At 36.4% G+C, this 16181-nt stretch overlaps 2 protein-coding genes across 2 annotated transcripts in view; one reads left to right on the top strand and one right to left on the bottom strand.

The window, feature by feature from the left end:
* The window catches only part of Xpnpep3 (X-prolyl aminopeptidase 3), a 56641-nt gene that overhangs the window by 23549 nt on the left and 16911 nt on the right, over positions 1-16181 (bottom strand). The window contains exons 3-4 of the mRNA XM_046429583.2: positions 9933-10340; positions 6362-6564 (exon numbers count right to left, since the gene is read on the bottom strand). Of these exons, the coding sequence (XP_046285539.1) occupies positions 6362-6564; positions 9933-10340 (611 nt within the window). The remainder of the gene's footprint in view (positions 1-6361; positions 6565-9932; positions 10341-16181) is intronic.
* St13 (ST13 Hsp70 interacting protein) overlaps positions 13194-16181 on the top strand; it is a 52273-nt gene continuing 49285 nt past the window's right edge. The window contains exon 1 of the mRNA XM_058574249.1: positions 13194-13377. Coding sequence (XP_058430232.1) covers positions 13256-13377 — 122 coding nt within the window. The 5' untranslated portion in view covers positions 13194-13255. The remainder of the gene's footprint in view (positions 13378-16181) is intronic.

Genomic DNA, 16181 nt, shown 5'->3' with positions numbered 1-16181 from the left:
GGCCTGAAACACATTGATTAGTAGTGCTGCAAGGAGTTTCAGAGCAGTTTTTTTCCCCTTTGGTACCAAGGATTGAACCCAGGGCGAAGAACTGAGCAACATCACCAGTCCTTTATTTAAATTTTGACGGGGGTGGGGGGGGTGGGGCGCGTGTGGCTGAGGCTGTATGTAACTACGTAGAGTGCCTAGCACATGTGAGATACCGGGTTCAATCCTCAGTGTCACATAAATAAATAAATAGGTCTAAAAATTGCTGATACTTCCAGAGCAGTTTGTATCAGCTTGTCAGTACTGATAACAGATAAATGCTTTGAACTTGGTCTTCATGAGCTCTCTGAAGAACTTTGCTATCATTCAAAGAGAAAAATACCTGAGAAACAAAAACCAAAACCCCCTGAGATCCCATTTTAGGGTCTATGGTTCTGAGGTGTTCTACTCACGCACTGATGGCTCCTAATCTGTGAAAGAAAATATTCTTCTTGGTCCTTACCTAGAAAGGAAAATGGGAGCCTGCACTTGGTATTCCTGGGTCCCTTACTGCAAAATTACCATTGACTGTAATACATTATCTTAACTTTAATGCTGTTGTTATATTACACTCTTTTCCTATAATAAATGTAAATCTGTAAGCTTTGTCAGTGAGTCTTTAACAACTGAGTGTTGTTTAATTGCTACTATTAGTATAGTTATCTTTAGAAGTAGGAATGCTTAGAAGACGCCTAACATTATTTTTTACTGAATTAAAATTCATATTGCATAAAATTAACCGATAAAAGTAAACAATTCAGTGACTTTTTAGTACATTTATGTTTTGCAATTAAGATCTATTTCAAAACCTTTTCATTACCCCCACCAAAATTGGAATATTTAATTCACACTCTATCATCCCAACCTCTAATATCCTCTGAGCTATCCTATGTATTTACTTGTTCTGGGTATTACATATAAATGGACCAATAGAGTATGTGAGCGTTATCTGTCTTCTTTCATTTCACATGTTTAGTTTTCAAGGTTCATGCACAATTAGTGTTCCATGACTGAACAGCATTCTACTACACAAGACATAGTCTGTTTATTGGTGAGTATGTGGGTTGTCTGTGCACTTACTTCACTTTCTAACCAGTAAAGTACACTTTCTCTGCATCCTCAACAATACTTGGTGTTTTCTGCTTTCTTAATATAACAGCCATTTTGGTGGGTGTGAAATGATTATCTCATTATGGTTTTATTTTCCTAATGGCTAATGATGTTGAACATTTTTTCATACATTTATTGGCCATATGCATATCTTCTTTAGAGAACTACCTATTTAAAAAATCAAGTTATTTGTCTCTGTGGATGACTGTAATATGAGTTCTTTATATATTCTGGATACTAGACCTTTATCAGATAATGATCTGTAATATTTTCTCCCATTCTGTAGTTTTTTTCACTTTCTTGATATTGCCTTTTCATGTAAAAAATTTCATATTTTGGTGAAGTCCATTTCTTCTTTGTGGCCTTTGCTTTTGGAATTAAATCTAAGAATCCATTGGCAACCAAAAAGTCATGAAGACTTACTCTATGTTTTTTTTTTTTAAATATTGATTTTTTTTTAGTTGTAGTTGGACACATACCTTTATTTTACTTATTATTATTATTTTTTTATGTGGTGCTGAGGATCGAATCCAGGGCCTCGCATGTGTTAGGCGAGTGCTCTATCGCTGAGCCACAACCCCAGCTTCTTACTCTGTTTTCTTCAACAAGTTTTATAGTTTTGTCTCTTAAGTTTAGGTAACTAACCAATTTTGAGTTAATTTTCATATATGACGAGAGGTAGAGATAAAAATTTTATTCTTTTTGGTGGCACATGCCTATAATCCCAGTGGCTTATGAGGCTGAGGCAGGAGGATTATGAATTCCGAGCCAGCCTCAGAAACTGGGAGGCGCTTAGCAAATCAGTAAGATCCTGTCTTCTAAATAAAAAATATCAAATAGGGTTGGGGATGTGGCTCAGTGGTGAGTGCCCTTGTTTCCCAGTACCCCCCAGCAAAAAAATTTTATTCTTTTGCATGTGGATATCCAGTTGTCCCAGCACATCTGACTCATCCCAAACTAAACTATGGCTAAAGTGTTATTTTGAAAAAAAAATTAGAGATGATAAAAAAAGAATTAGCCAGGCCATTCTTGGTTTGAAGTAGCACATGTTTTGAAACTTAAGACTCTAGAAAAGAGGATTTGGAGGGGAAAAGGAAACTGATGGAAGATCTGCTAAAATATTCAGTGTGGTTACTGCTGTAAGCTATGGCTAAAAGGAAGCTCTGGATCCTTTACGCGTTCTCTCTTTGGTCAACAGATGGCGATCTAACCAAAAGAAATCATTTTTGATGACTCAGTTAATCTTATGACACTAACAACTAAAATAATTCAAGTGGCACACTAAAATTAGAGGATGAAAAAAACCTTTGAGCAAGGGGTTGTTATTCAGTGAAGGATATATAACTTAAGCAAATAGCCCAATTGAGGGGCTGGAGGTATAGCTGAGTATCTGAGCATATGCTTAGTATCCACAAGGCCCTGGGTTCAATCCCCCAGCAACAACAAAAATCTCTATCTCCTCTTTATTGTCACAGGACAGTTTACCATAGACCTGTCTTACCATATTAGGTCTAGGTAAGACAGGGAACCTAAACCTAATATGAATGGCATATTAACTACATTTTCTTATTTTATTTTACTTTCCAGCCCTTTCTACTTTTTTATTTTGAGACAGGACCTCACTTAGCTGTTTAGGGCCTCACTAAATTGCTGAGGCTGGTGTTGAACTTGCTAATTCTCCTGACATGGCCTACCAAAGCTGCTAGGATTACAGGAGTGGGCCACCACACCTAGCTTTTTTGCTATTCTTATTTCTCTGTTATCTGGGTCTTACTGACCTGGACAGACTGCTCTTCCCAGAGTAGACATTTCCTACAGAGAAAAAACAACCTTGCCTAGAGCACATATTTGATATACAAACTGACCCCTAATCCATAACCCCAGACTCCTTTTATCAGGTTCCTGCAGTCTGGGACACTAACTGCTACTCTAAATCATCTGAGGGCCTGGCCCAGGAAAGCTAGGGAACATACCTATAGTGATATGAAATGACTGAAAGAAAGGCTGTGGCAGTAATGTGCTGAATAATAACATATACCACTGGGGCGCAATGAAGCTCAGATTACTAATATTACTCTGGTTGCCTACAGCATAGTCCCATTTTCCTGTAGTTAACCAATCTATTCTCTTCTCATAAGAATGGACAGCTCAGCTTAGCAGTTGAACTAGAAAGTGTATTTCAGTGGGAAGAGTGTGGGTTAAAATTAATGATAAATTTGACTACTGTAGTAATCATTTCATTATTCATACTATGAATCCTGTCAGAAAATGGAGTTGCTTGTATCAGTTGTAACAAATAAATAAAACTGGATAATTATCACAAAAGACTGCCAGAACCACAATCATGCACAAAGGCCATTGCAACTGTTACATAAGGAAACTGTTCAACTTTAGTCTGGCACTGCCCTTATTATGCATCCCTGTGGCCAAGGATTATTGTTTCAAAATATCTGATGTAATCTTCTGCATTTTTCCTTTAAAAACTTCCCCTTGCCTCAACCTCTTTGAATACACTTATAGTTCAACTATGGCATGCACATTCCCAATGCAATGAACTACTGTTCTCAAATAGATATCATTAATCTTCAGAGAATCTCTGTTATTGAGGTTGACAATATACACAAACCTTGTTGTTCATTTAAAATATGGAAAATAAAAATAAATGAAAAATTAATAATAAATGGAAGAAAGGTGAGATTGTTACTGCAGGGAAGTGAGAAAGTCAAGGTGTGTTTCAAAAGCTCAAGAGATGCTTTGGGTGCAAGAGATGCTAAATTCATGAGAGTAATATTTTCTCTTAGTTTTGACTCAGATGCCCCTTAGAGTAAAGGTCTCTTATAAAAGCTCCTCTTCAGAAAGCTCAAAGGAAGATGTGGACAACAGCCAACCTAACAAAAACACTTCTAAGAGTGTCATATTCTTTAAAATAGCAGAAGAGATAGGAGTATCTTCTACAAGCATATGGAACAATACAAATGAGGCTTTGTCTTTTGTTTTGTTTTTCGGTACCAGGGATTGAACCCAGGGGCACTTAAAAATTGAGACATATCCCCAGCCCTTTTTTTATATTTTATTAGAGACATTGAGCTCTAATTGAGCTGCTGAGGCTGGATTTGAACTTACAATCCTCTTGCCTCAGCCTTCCCAAGTTGCTGAGATTACAGGCATGCACCATCATGCCTGGCTAGGCTTTGTCTTTTGATGCTTGTTTTACAGAATGCATCTATTAGTAAGGACTCACGTTGGGAAGAACCTGTAAGACTATTAGAAAAACACTGTAAATGAACGTTAAATAGCCATTAATTGTGATGATAAAGGTTTTTAAAACATATCAAAATGTGATGGTAGAAAGTTATTTACTACCCTGTCCCATTTGTCATAATATGAGTAAAAAGAGTAAAAATTAGCTATCTGCTTTGTTATTATGGGTGGCGGGACAATCGGGTCACTTGGCTTACTGACAAGAACTAGATATAACTTGATGTTTCTTTTTTTCTTTTTCTTTGAGAGAGAGAGAGAGAGAGAGAGAGAGAGAGAATTTTTTTTTTATTATTTCATTTTTTAGTTTTCGGTGGACACAACATCTTTATTTGTATGTGATGTATCGAATCTGGGCCGCAAGCGCGCTACCGCTTGAGCCACATCTCCAGCCCCAACTTGATGTTTCTGACATTTCAAATTTCAAGGTGTATGTATGATCATGGAAAGTGCTATGCTACATTTAAATCAATCTATCCATGTGTGATTATCATTCATATGACCCATGCCTAGGAGACTCCTAACAGCAACAACATGTCTGTTATTGCCTTATCCAAAGTAAGTAAAATTTAGTGGAATTAGGAACTGGGCTAGCAATAATTGGCTAGGTAGATTTGGGAGTTTTTGGTTTCTTTTTAGAAATGGTTATCATTATGTTGCCAAGCTGGTCTTGATCTCCTGGTCTCAAATAATCCTCTTGCCTCAGCCTCCCCAGTAGCTAGGACTACAGCCACTACACTCACTTTGGATATATTTTCTTCTTCTTCGTTTTTTTTTTTCTTGGGGGGGGGGCAGGTACTGGGGGATTGAACCCAAGGGTGCTCTGTTACTGAGCTACATCCCCAGCCCTATTTTGTATTTTATGTAGAGATAGGGTTCTTAATGAGTTCTTAGCACCTTACTTTTGCTGAGGCTGCCTTTGAATTTGTGATCCTCCTATCTCAGTCTCCAGAGCCACTGAGATTACAGGTGTGTGACACCATGCCTGGCTCAGATAAATTTTTAAAAAAAATTTTTTTAGTTGTTGTTGATGGATCTTTATTTTCATTTATTTATATGCGGTGCTGAGAATTGAACCCAGTGCCTCACACATGATAGGCAAGTGCTCTACCACTGAGCTATATTCCCAGCCCTTAGGTTTTCTTTTAATAAGGAAAGTCACCCAGATGAAAAAGATCTTCTAACATAATCAAGGTGCCTTAAATGCATCTGATTCCAAGAGTAAGGACAATAGTGGCAAGCAGAGTGCTAACAAAATGTGCCTTACAATTAAAACATACACTAAGATACCATGCCCAAACCACCCTGGCAATAAGAGGAAGAGCAACTAACTTTGATGAGTAAAAGATTCCCCTTCAACTATGGCATGCTTATTTCCATTAAAAAGAAGGCAGATTTATGGCTGGGTATAATGGCGTACACCTGCAATCCCAGTGATTGAGGTAGGAGGATTGCAAATTTGAGGCTAGCCTGAGCAACGTAACAAGACACTGTTTCAAGATGAAAAATAAAAAGGGTTGGGGATATAGCTTAGCATTATAGCATTACGGTGCCCCTGGGCTCAATCCCCAGTATCACAAAGAGGGGGAAAAAAAAGGCAAATTTGCTGCAAGGTATTGAGCAGGTCTCTAGATATGTTCACTAAACATACTGAAGTCAAAGCTAGATGTTCATCTGCCTATAATGTTAAGTATATAACCTGAAGGTGCCCAATGAACCCTAAGAACTTGTGATTTTTGTAACTCGGAAAGAACTTTTTCAAGTTGGGCCCAGTGAAGAATGCCTGAAATCCCAGCTACTCTGGAGGCTGAGGCAGGGGGATTAGAAGCTGAAGAGCAGCCTTGGCAACTTACCAAAACTCTATAAAATTATAAAGGTCTTGGGGATGTAGCTTAGTGATAGGGTGCCCCTAGGTTCAAACCCTGATACCAAAAAAAAAAAAAAACCTTTTCAATAGGAACCATACCTGTGATGTCAGCTTCCCAGCAATCTGCATTCTCTCAATTTCTGCAGAAGATTTGATTAGCCGGAGGCGCTGTACCAGATGCTGAACACCCCGAACCTTGTTCTTGCTCCTGGCTTTGGCCTCAGTCACACTCTGCATGTAGTCAGAATGAAGCTGTGCATGAGAAGGCTTCATCCAGTCATACCAAATGATGTTCGACTCAGCTTAGAATGAGAAAAAAAAAGAAATTCAAAAAATAAAATTAATAGGCCAGGCATGGTGGCACATGCCTGTAATCCCAACAGCTTAGAAGGCTAAGGCAGGAGGATCATAAGTTCAAAGTCAGCCTCAACAAAAAGCAAGGTGCTAAGCAACTCAGTGAGATCCTGTCTCTAAACAAAATGCAAAAATGGGCTGGGGATGTGGCTCAGAGGTTGAGTGCCTGAGTTCAATACCTGGTACCAAAAAATAAAATAAAATAATATTAATAGGAGTTGGGGGATGGGGAGAGGTCGGAGAAGAAGCACATGCTTAGCACTTATGAGGCCAGAACGAAACAAAAAATAAAAAGAAGAAATGCCATAAAAATGATAAATGGGGGCTGAGGTTGTGGGTCAGTGGTAGAGCACTTGCCTAGAATGTGTGAGACACTGTGTTTGATTCTCAGCACCGCATATAAATAAAGTCTATTGACAACTAAAAAAACATTAAAAAAGATATCTTTTAAAAAAAATGATAGATGGGGAGCTGGGCCTGGGGCTCAGTGGTAGAGTACTTGTCTAGCGTGTGTAAGGCACTGGGTTTGATCCTTAGCACCACATAAAATAAATAAAATAAAGGCATTCTGTCCATTTACAACTACAAAAAAAAATAAATTAAATACAGCTTTATCTTTATTACTAGTTGTTAAAGAACAATTATAACAATTATTCTCTACCACCATTATTGATCCAGAGTACTGCTGAGTAACTGCACACAAAATAGATCAGAAGAAAGTGCTCAGATCATGATTTTATGTAAAAGAATCTCATCCCCTCACAAAATAATCTCAGTTCTACTGGAACAAGTTCTTCTCTTATTTTGGAGCAATTATTCCTTGTTATAACACTCGAGTTCATAGGCGGGCATGGTGGTGAATGCTTGTAATCCCAATGGCTCGGGAGGCTGAGACAGAAGAATCATGAGTTCAAAGCCAGCCTCAGCAAAAGTGGAATGCCAAGCAACTCATTGAGAACCCATCTCTAAATAAAATACAAAATAGGAAAAAAAAAAAAAAATACAAAATAGGGTTGGGGATGTGGCTCAGTGGTCGAGTGCCCCTGAGTTCAATCGAAGGAAGGAAGGAAGGAAGGAAGGAAGGAAGGAAGGGAGGGAGGGAGGGAGGGAGGGAGGAAGGAAGGGAGGGAAAGGAAGGAAGGAAGGGAGGGAAAGAAAGGAAGGGAAAGAAAGAAAGGAAGGAAGGAAGGAAAGAAAGAAAGATCTCTACTTCATAATATGTGTATCTCTCCTTTTCAACTTCTACCTATTCTTTTTGTAAATAATACTTTTAACTTCTTTGTGGGTACTGGGGATTGAACCTAGGGGCACTTTTCCACTGAGCTACATTCCTAGCCCATTTTTATTTTGAGACAGGGTCTTGCTAAATTGCTGAGGCTGGCCTTGAACTTGTGATTCTCCTGCCTCAGTCTCCTGAATTGCTGGAATTACAGGCATCACCAACACACCTGGTGTTGTGTTCACACACAATTCTTTTAACTTTAGAGACCTATGGAAATAGTCTATATATGCCTAAGATACATGATATGAAGGCTCATTATGAAAATGATTTGTACTTAACACCATATATATTTTATTTATTTATTTTTTCTGAGAATGGACTATGAATGGTATTCCTAATTATGTAAGTCTGAAGGGTTATATGTTTTATATAATGAAGAGTACCTTGGGATAGAAGAGAGAAAGTGCACAGAAAACTTTGATTAGATATGCATTAGTGATACTACATCTTAAACATTTTAAAATAAAAATGGTTTTACATGTACATTGTGGGAAATATCTTACTCATGATAGAAGGAAATTCATTGTGACTTTAAAAAAAGTTAAACAACCTATATCACTTGCTGTTAGTATATGAAATCATAGCTCAACTTTTTTCAGGTTTTAAAACTTTTATATAAATATATGATTTCAGTGCCAGGAGTGGCGGTGTATGCCTGTTAACCCAGTTACCCAGGAGGCTGAGGCAGGAGGATCACAAGTTCAAGGCCAGCTCGGGCAACTTGGCAAGAACCTATCTCAAAATAAAATTTAAAAAAGAACTAGGGATATAGCTCAGTGGGAGAGTGCTTCCATGAGGCCCTGGGTTTAATCCCTAGAACTACAGAAATGAATGTCAAAAACATTTTTGGAATTCTCTTTTAGAAAGTGACTTCAGAAATGATTTACAAGCAATGCCAGAAAATCAGATGCTTAATATATATAGGAAATATAAAGTCTCAAAGTCACTTCATGCCTTCCAAATCAGAATCTTCATTTTAACAAGATTCTCAGGAGATTCATATACACAATTTGAGGCCAGCCTGGGCAACTCAAACCCCATCTCAAAATAAAATACACTTTAAAAGAGTTGGGGATGTAGCTCAGAATTAGAATGCTTCTAGATTCAATATCCCTTATTGAAAAAAATTCTACCAGAATGTAGAGAAACGCAACTTGCATATGAATCTCCTGAGAATCTTGTTAATATGAACATTCTGATTCAGAAGGCATGATGTCAGAGCCTGAGACTTTACATTTCCAATATATACTATGCGTTTATAGTTCTAATATTAGAGATGATTCTGATGCAGGTGTTCAATGGTTAATTGGCTGGTCAGTGTTCTTTTTTTGGTGGGGGTTACTGGGGATCTAACTCAGGATCTCAAGATGTGAGGCAAAGTGTGTTGTCACTGAGCTACAGCCCTAGTTCCTGGTAAATGTTCTTGAAAAGAGGTTCATGTCCACACTTCATTTTAATTACAAAAAAAAAAAAAATTGAGTTGGGGGTTACTAGGGATTGAAACCAGAGGCACTCTACCACTGAACGATATTATTTATTATTATTTTTGAGACAGAGTCTCACCAAGTTGTTGAGGCTGGCCTCCTGAGTTCCTGGGATTACAGATGTGTAAGGATGCACCCAACCTACCCCTTCACTTTAAAAGAAAATTCTCTCTCTGGGTTTCAAAATAGGATGATTAACAGCATTTTTTTTTTTTTTTGGAGTTGTACACAATAACTTTATTTATTTATTTTTATATGGTGCTCAGGATCGAACCCAGGGCCTTGCATGTGCAAGGCGAGCGCTCTACTGCTGAGCCACAACCCCAGCCCTAATTAACAGCCTTTGTTAAAGAATGACCTAGTCAAGATTTAACAAATGGATGAAGTCTTTAAAGTAGCTCAGTTTTCTGGAGATCACTTATGTCTCCTTCACAGCACTCAGAGGAAATGCTGCTATGGTAATTATTTTAGAAAAGTTAAAACTCAGTAGGCAAGGAAGGGTCTTAATCCCAACCTGGTCTGTATCTTGACTTCTGCTCCCATTTGTTACCTTTCAGCTTTGGTACTAGATGTTGAAATTCTTCTAGTGTATAGGCTTCATCGACTCCAGTTAGAGCTATTGCTCCATCCGTGCCAGATCGAGGACCATCCCAAAGTTCTCGACTGGGGTCTCTCCGAGGCACAAAAAGCATGGCCTTATGTGATGGTAACTCCTTGTCAGGCAGGCTCTGAAGGACCAGAATGCTATCAGGCTCTTGGAATCCACACAGGTACAGGAAATTGTTGTCTTGGTGGAAAGTGTAGGGAATGTCATTGCTCATGTAGTACGTAGGATTGGAGAGCACAACCACTGTCTGGTCTGTCCCACTTTGCTCCTGTGCTTCCGTGTAGATCAGAGACATCAGTTTGTGTCTACGAAGTGCATATTCCACCTGAGATAGTCCTGGTGTCACCTCCCCTAGAAATGACAAATGCAAGTGATACTTTGCATGTCTACAGTGCCAAAGTAATAAGGCAGTTTAATATTAGGTGAAGATCCCCAAGTTCATTTCTTCTATTTGTGCTACATCCCCTCACAGCACACAGGGTATTAAGACGATAAGCCAGACTGGGTTGGGATTGTGGTTCAGATGTAGACTGCACAATCAATTTTTTAACTTATTTATTTTTAAAGTTGATAGAATTATATATATTTTCTGTGTATACATATTTTAAATCATATGTACATTATGGAATGAAAAAAATCTAGTGAATTAAAATACATATTACCTCACATAGTTATCAGTTTTTGAGGTAGAAACACTTTATATCCATTCTCAGCATTTTTCAACAACACAATATATTGTTAAACATAGTCACCATATTGTTAATTTTAGAACATTTCATCAATCCAAAAAGAAACCTCATGTCCAAGAGCAGTTACTCCCCATTTTTTCCCAAAGCCTTCCACTAATTGGCAACCGCTAACTTATTTTTGTATTGGGATTTGCCTTTTTGCAGAGATTTCATATATAGGTCACTGCACAATATATGATCTTTGATGACTCAGCCAACTTTATTCTAATAATTTCTCCAGTTATTCTACAACTAATTCCTTCTTTTCTTAGATAAGTCCAGTCTATTCTTCCCTTGTTCACAATGTTACCTTGTTTACAATGTGTCACCTTTCTGAAATTTTATCTCCCTCCATACTAATTCCCTCTAAGATCTTGGCTTAAAACATTTGTAAGCTTGTTTTTAGATTGTTCTCATTAAAATGCTTTCTTGATCAACCCAGATCATGTTGGTTTAACTCTTTGAGTTATTTTTTTAAAAAGGTAACTATTTTAAATTTTATATAATATACACATTTATAAATTTATAATTTATATACTTATATACAAATTATATATATACATATCTCTAGACATGTATCCTATAATTAAGTAAAAATGTAATCATATTTTATCCTTTGAGTTATTTTAAAAGGCAATTATTTCTCTCTATATGTATCTATATATATTTCCCATAGTTATGCATGAATGTAATCACATCTTACTGAAATCTTTCATTAAATATCTTTCTCCTTTCCTTCATTGGCTCCTTCTTCCTTATACTACCTACATCAGCACCCCACCCATATCTGTAAACTAATATGTATCCTTCCTTACTTTTCTCAATACTTACATAATCATGAATACACGATGTTTTTTTAATCACTATTGTTTGACAAAAATGCAATATTGTACACTCTTTTCTGTATCTTGCTTTTCTAATATAACACAATATCAATGGAAATCCTTCCCTCTGAGTCATCTGGTATAGCTTCAATCCATCTGATCTGCTTGATGTCTCCAAAACATTTTAGAATAGCACAACTTTTAGAGCAAGCTCTATACTGGTAGGAATTCACATTGTTTTTAGTTTTCTGCTGCTATAATAAACATATTTGTAATTATATCTTGGTAATTTCATGACTTATGTTCCTATGGGATAGTCCCAGCAGAGAAATTGCTGGGTCAAAGACCTTTGAATTTTCTTAGAAATCAAGTTTAGCACATGCAACTCAGTTGTTTATGATTACTTTGGAACTGTCCAGTTCTTTTACCCATGTAAAACAGCAAATGTGATCAAATTCTGTAGTATACGTTTAATAAAAATAATTTTAATTTTCTAGACTGTACAAAAGAAAAAAAGTTTACATAGTTATTATTGAAGTGGACAAGAAACAGAAGAGATAACTGAGGGCCTTACAGGCCAGTCTGAACCAGGCAAATACAGAGGGCTGGAAAGGAACTCATATCAAAAAAATTTTTTAAGACCGAGCTGGCTAGGAGTTATCTAGGACTCTCAGGTAGAATACTGAACTTTGTACTGAGCTGAAGAATATCTTAAGTCTCTGATAACTATTCATTGAAAATTTCCTACTTTACTCAAGCAGTGAGTACTTTTTTATAAAAGCAGAGTCTGACTATAATTGGTGGATTATTTGACCTTTTCTTTTTTGCTATTTCACTTTCTTCTTTTCCTAAAATTTGCTTTAAGAAAAAAAAATCAATTCATTTTGTGTCTAAAAAAATTTCAGTGGTAGAGCATGTGCTTTTAGCATGTGTATGGCCCTGGGTTCATCCCCCAACAAAAGAATTCTGATCAGAAAGAAATTCATAATTTTAATAATTTCATTAAATTATTATCTCATTTTCATTAACAATAGAGTATACATTAACAGATATCAAGAAGTAACTTCTGAAAAATAAATAATTATTTTGAAACCAAAGTAGGATTGGAAAACAATCTTTCACACCATTTAAAGCATTCCTTTATTTGTCAAATCCAATTTCACACAAATGACTACATGAGAAATGTTGAAACTGCTGGCTATACTTTCCCAAGTCTACAAATTATCAACACCAGAGAGTGATCATTAACTAAATGTTTCCCAAGTTTCAAAATCTCCAAGTAATAAAGAACTCTGTGGCAACAGAAAAATTACCCAGGATAAAGATATCTTTTCTTTTCATTTGAAGGAGAGGCGGGGTAAAAGGTATGATAAAGCAATGAACTTTAAGCCCTAGAAGTCAACTTGGCAGTTGCAGTGGCCTTTGATCACAGAACTAAGTATTATAGTCAATCTGACCTGAATTTCTTCTGATAAAGCTGTTTCTGAATAGACATTCTGGCACTCTGTCAAATTGTAAAGTATTACGAAACAAAGTCATTATTTTGTCATGTGAAATCAATTATGGATGGGCAGGCTTTTCTAACAAGTTTATTTAACCAGTCAAAAGCCTGAATGTCATAAAACTGGACTTTTCAAGTAGCAAAGTCTCATAAGCAGTTCCAAGACTCTGCAGCCAAGAAGTAAAATTCTTCCAAGACATTCAGGACTTGGGGATGCTCAAGAGAGCAAGAAGAATGATTTTCATATTTTCTTGGCCAAGCAGAAAACCCAGAGAGGAAAGTGAAATAAAGACTAAAAAATGGATAGAAAGATGCAAGTTTCTACTACAATCTAGGTATGTATTTTAATTATTTCCTCAAACTAACTAGACTAGGAATTAATATGGTCTAATTCTAAAAAGAATTCTACTTAATACCAGGTAGTTACTACTGTAAATAAAGAAGTAGTTCATGAACTGATTTTACTACTATACAGTAGGAGAATGAGAATGAAAAAGCTCGTGATTCCTTTATAAGGTAAAACAGATCTCTCTGAAAAAAATGAAATGACCAGATTATTTTTATTTAAAAATAACTGTACAAGAACAGGATTCTTTTATTTTATTTATTTGTATGCGGTTCTGAGGCTCGAACCCAGTGCCTCATGGGTGCCAGGCAAGTGCTCCACTGCTGAGCTACATCCCTAGCCTTGAAATGAGCCAATTATAATATTTGAATTAGATTTTATTTGCATATGTTGAACAAAATAAGCCACATGGGGCACAACTATTTGATTCTGTATATTCACTTATAGGACATTAAGAACATACAAAATATCTGGGTGCAATGGTGTACATCTGTTAATCCCAGGTATTTGGGAAGCTAGGAAGGAGGATTGAAAGTTCAAATCCAGCCTCAGCAACTTAGTGAGGCCCTGTCTCAAAATAAAAAATAAAAAGAGCTGGAGATGTGGCTCAGGGTTAAGTGCCCCTGGGTTTATTCCATGGTATCAAAAAGAAAGAAAGAAAGAAAAAATAGGCAAAATAATGAAGCAATATAAACACTAGAGGAATGGTTGAAGATGGAAGTGGGATTGACTGCAGGGGGCATCAGGGAACTTTCTGGTATGATGGAAATGTTCTATATCTTAACTGAGTTTTAGGTTACACTGGTGTACACTTTCGTCAAAACTCTTTGAATTATACATTTCAGATCTGTGAAATTCACTACATGTAAACTTACCTTAATAAAAAAAGCATACCCCTTTCTAAAACTGAAATAACTTTTTACACTAAGACTTCTCTCAGATGGATTTCTTCTTAAAATGAGAAGAGACTTAAAAAGTTCCCAGATTATCAGTATAGGTGCTATGGACTATTTTGTAGTTAAAAGTGTTTACTCTGGGGTTGTGTCACTCAGTGGTGGAATGCTTGCCTAGCATGCTTGAGGCCCTGGGTTCTATCCCCAGGGCTGGAAAAAAAAAAAAGAGTATGGACTCTTGAGTCAAGACTTTGCCAGTTAGAATCCTACCATAGCATAATACTGAGTTACTTGGGAATATCAAAGTTCTCTGTGCTCCAGTTTCCTGATCTGTAAAAAGGAGATAATAGTATCCACTTAACAAAGTTGTCAGGAGGATTACATAAAGGCTTAGAATAGTAAGCACTATTTAAGTATTAGCTATCATTATTACCAAAAAATAATTTATATTTGAGAGACTGTCATCTTGGTAATCCCAAAGCCAGGCAGAACTTTGCAAGAGTAAAATTTTCATGGAAAACTACTATTCATCTCAATGTTCCTATCTGTGTAGAAGGCCTGGAAAATCTTTGGCTTTCTCACGTAAAAGTGAGTCTCAAGTGACTATTCATGAATTTTTAAATTATCATTCAATTCTTTAGAAGGCTCTTGACTCATGCCTGGAGCTGATTCTTCTTAATCTTTGCCCCCAAATTTTTCTGAGTATTTATGAGAAACACAAAGGTAAAAGAGGGAAATTGGTCACTTACTAAACCAGCATTTAAACCACCTGAAAACATTATCTTTCAAGATTTTCTATTTTCTCCTGGTATTAAAAAAAAAGGCAGAGAAATTCTCTATACTTCTGCTCTAGATGGCAGTGTATAGAATTTCTATACATTAGTTATCAATATTATGGTACACTGAAATAGGTAGTCAACATGTATCAGACATACAAGTAAAAGGTATGTTTATTCATTTATAAACATATGTAAAGACATAGGTTCTTAATTCTGCATTAATTTCTAACTCAAGCAATGAAGATAAGATGAAAACACATAATACAAATATACAGTATTTATAAAATTGACAGTACAAATATATAGTATTTACAAAATTACATAGTCACACCAGGGGTGAGAAAAAAATATTAAATTACATAAAGACAGGTAGACTTTATGGTGATCAGTAATACAAAAAATAGAGCTTGAACTTAAATTTAAAAACTGCAAAACTTTTCATCAACTACTCTGCTTATCAGATGTGATCTATAAGAAGTATTTGGCGAGTATCCCATAGGCAATTGGTGTGCAGAGTAGCACACTAAGGAAGCTCTTCAAAACACATGTAGTTGGCGTGGTGGCACACGCCTATTAATTCCAGTGACTTGGAAGGCCGAGGAAGGAGGATCACAACTTTGAGGCCAGGCTCCGCAACTTAGCAAAACTGGGTCTCATAAAAAAAGGAAAGAAAAAGAAAAGGAAAAAACACACAGGTTGTAAGCCCCCCTTAGATTCTGATGCAGCAAGTCTACAGTGTCCTGCAGTACATATTTCCTTTGACCAAGTTCCCTCAATGGTCTATGCAGATTTCTGCCACTTTTAATTTCTTTCATTCTTGGACATATATTTTAATATTTTATAAACAGTATCAAAATTTCACCACCACCAAAATAATGTCCTTCAACTTTTAGATATTATTTAAGCTGACCATGCTTATTAACAGCCCATTTTCTAAAAAATGTACCCACTTTTCAAGAGAGAACTATAATTAAACTATCATTGAAAGATTGGTACTCAGCTAATTTTGAAACTTTCAGGAAAGATTATTTGGGAATTCTTATCTACAACTCACTCTGGAACCAATATTTATTTTATTTTATTTATTTATCTTTTGAGGTCCTGAGGGTCAAACCCAGACC

Source organism: Marmota monax, unplaced genomic scaffold (assembly GCF_021218885.2).
Source record: "Marmota monax isolate L192 unplaced genomic scaffold, Marmota_monax_Labrador192_F-V1.1 WCK01_AAM20220418_F8-fsc00051, whole genome shotgun sequence".
NCBI lineage: Eukaryota > Metazoa > Chordata > Mammalia > Rodentia > Sciuridae > Marmota > Marmota monax.
The sequence above is the reverse complement of the archived record's forward strand: the minus strand, read 5'-3'. Positions and strand labels throughout refer to the sequence as shown.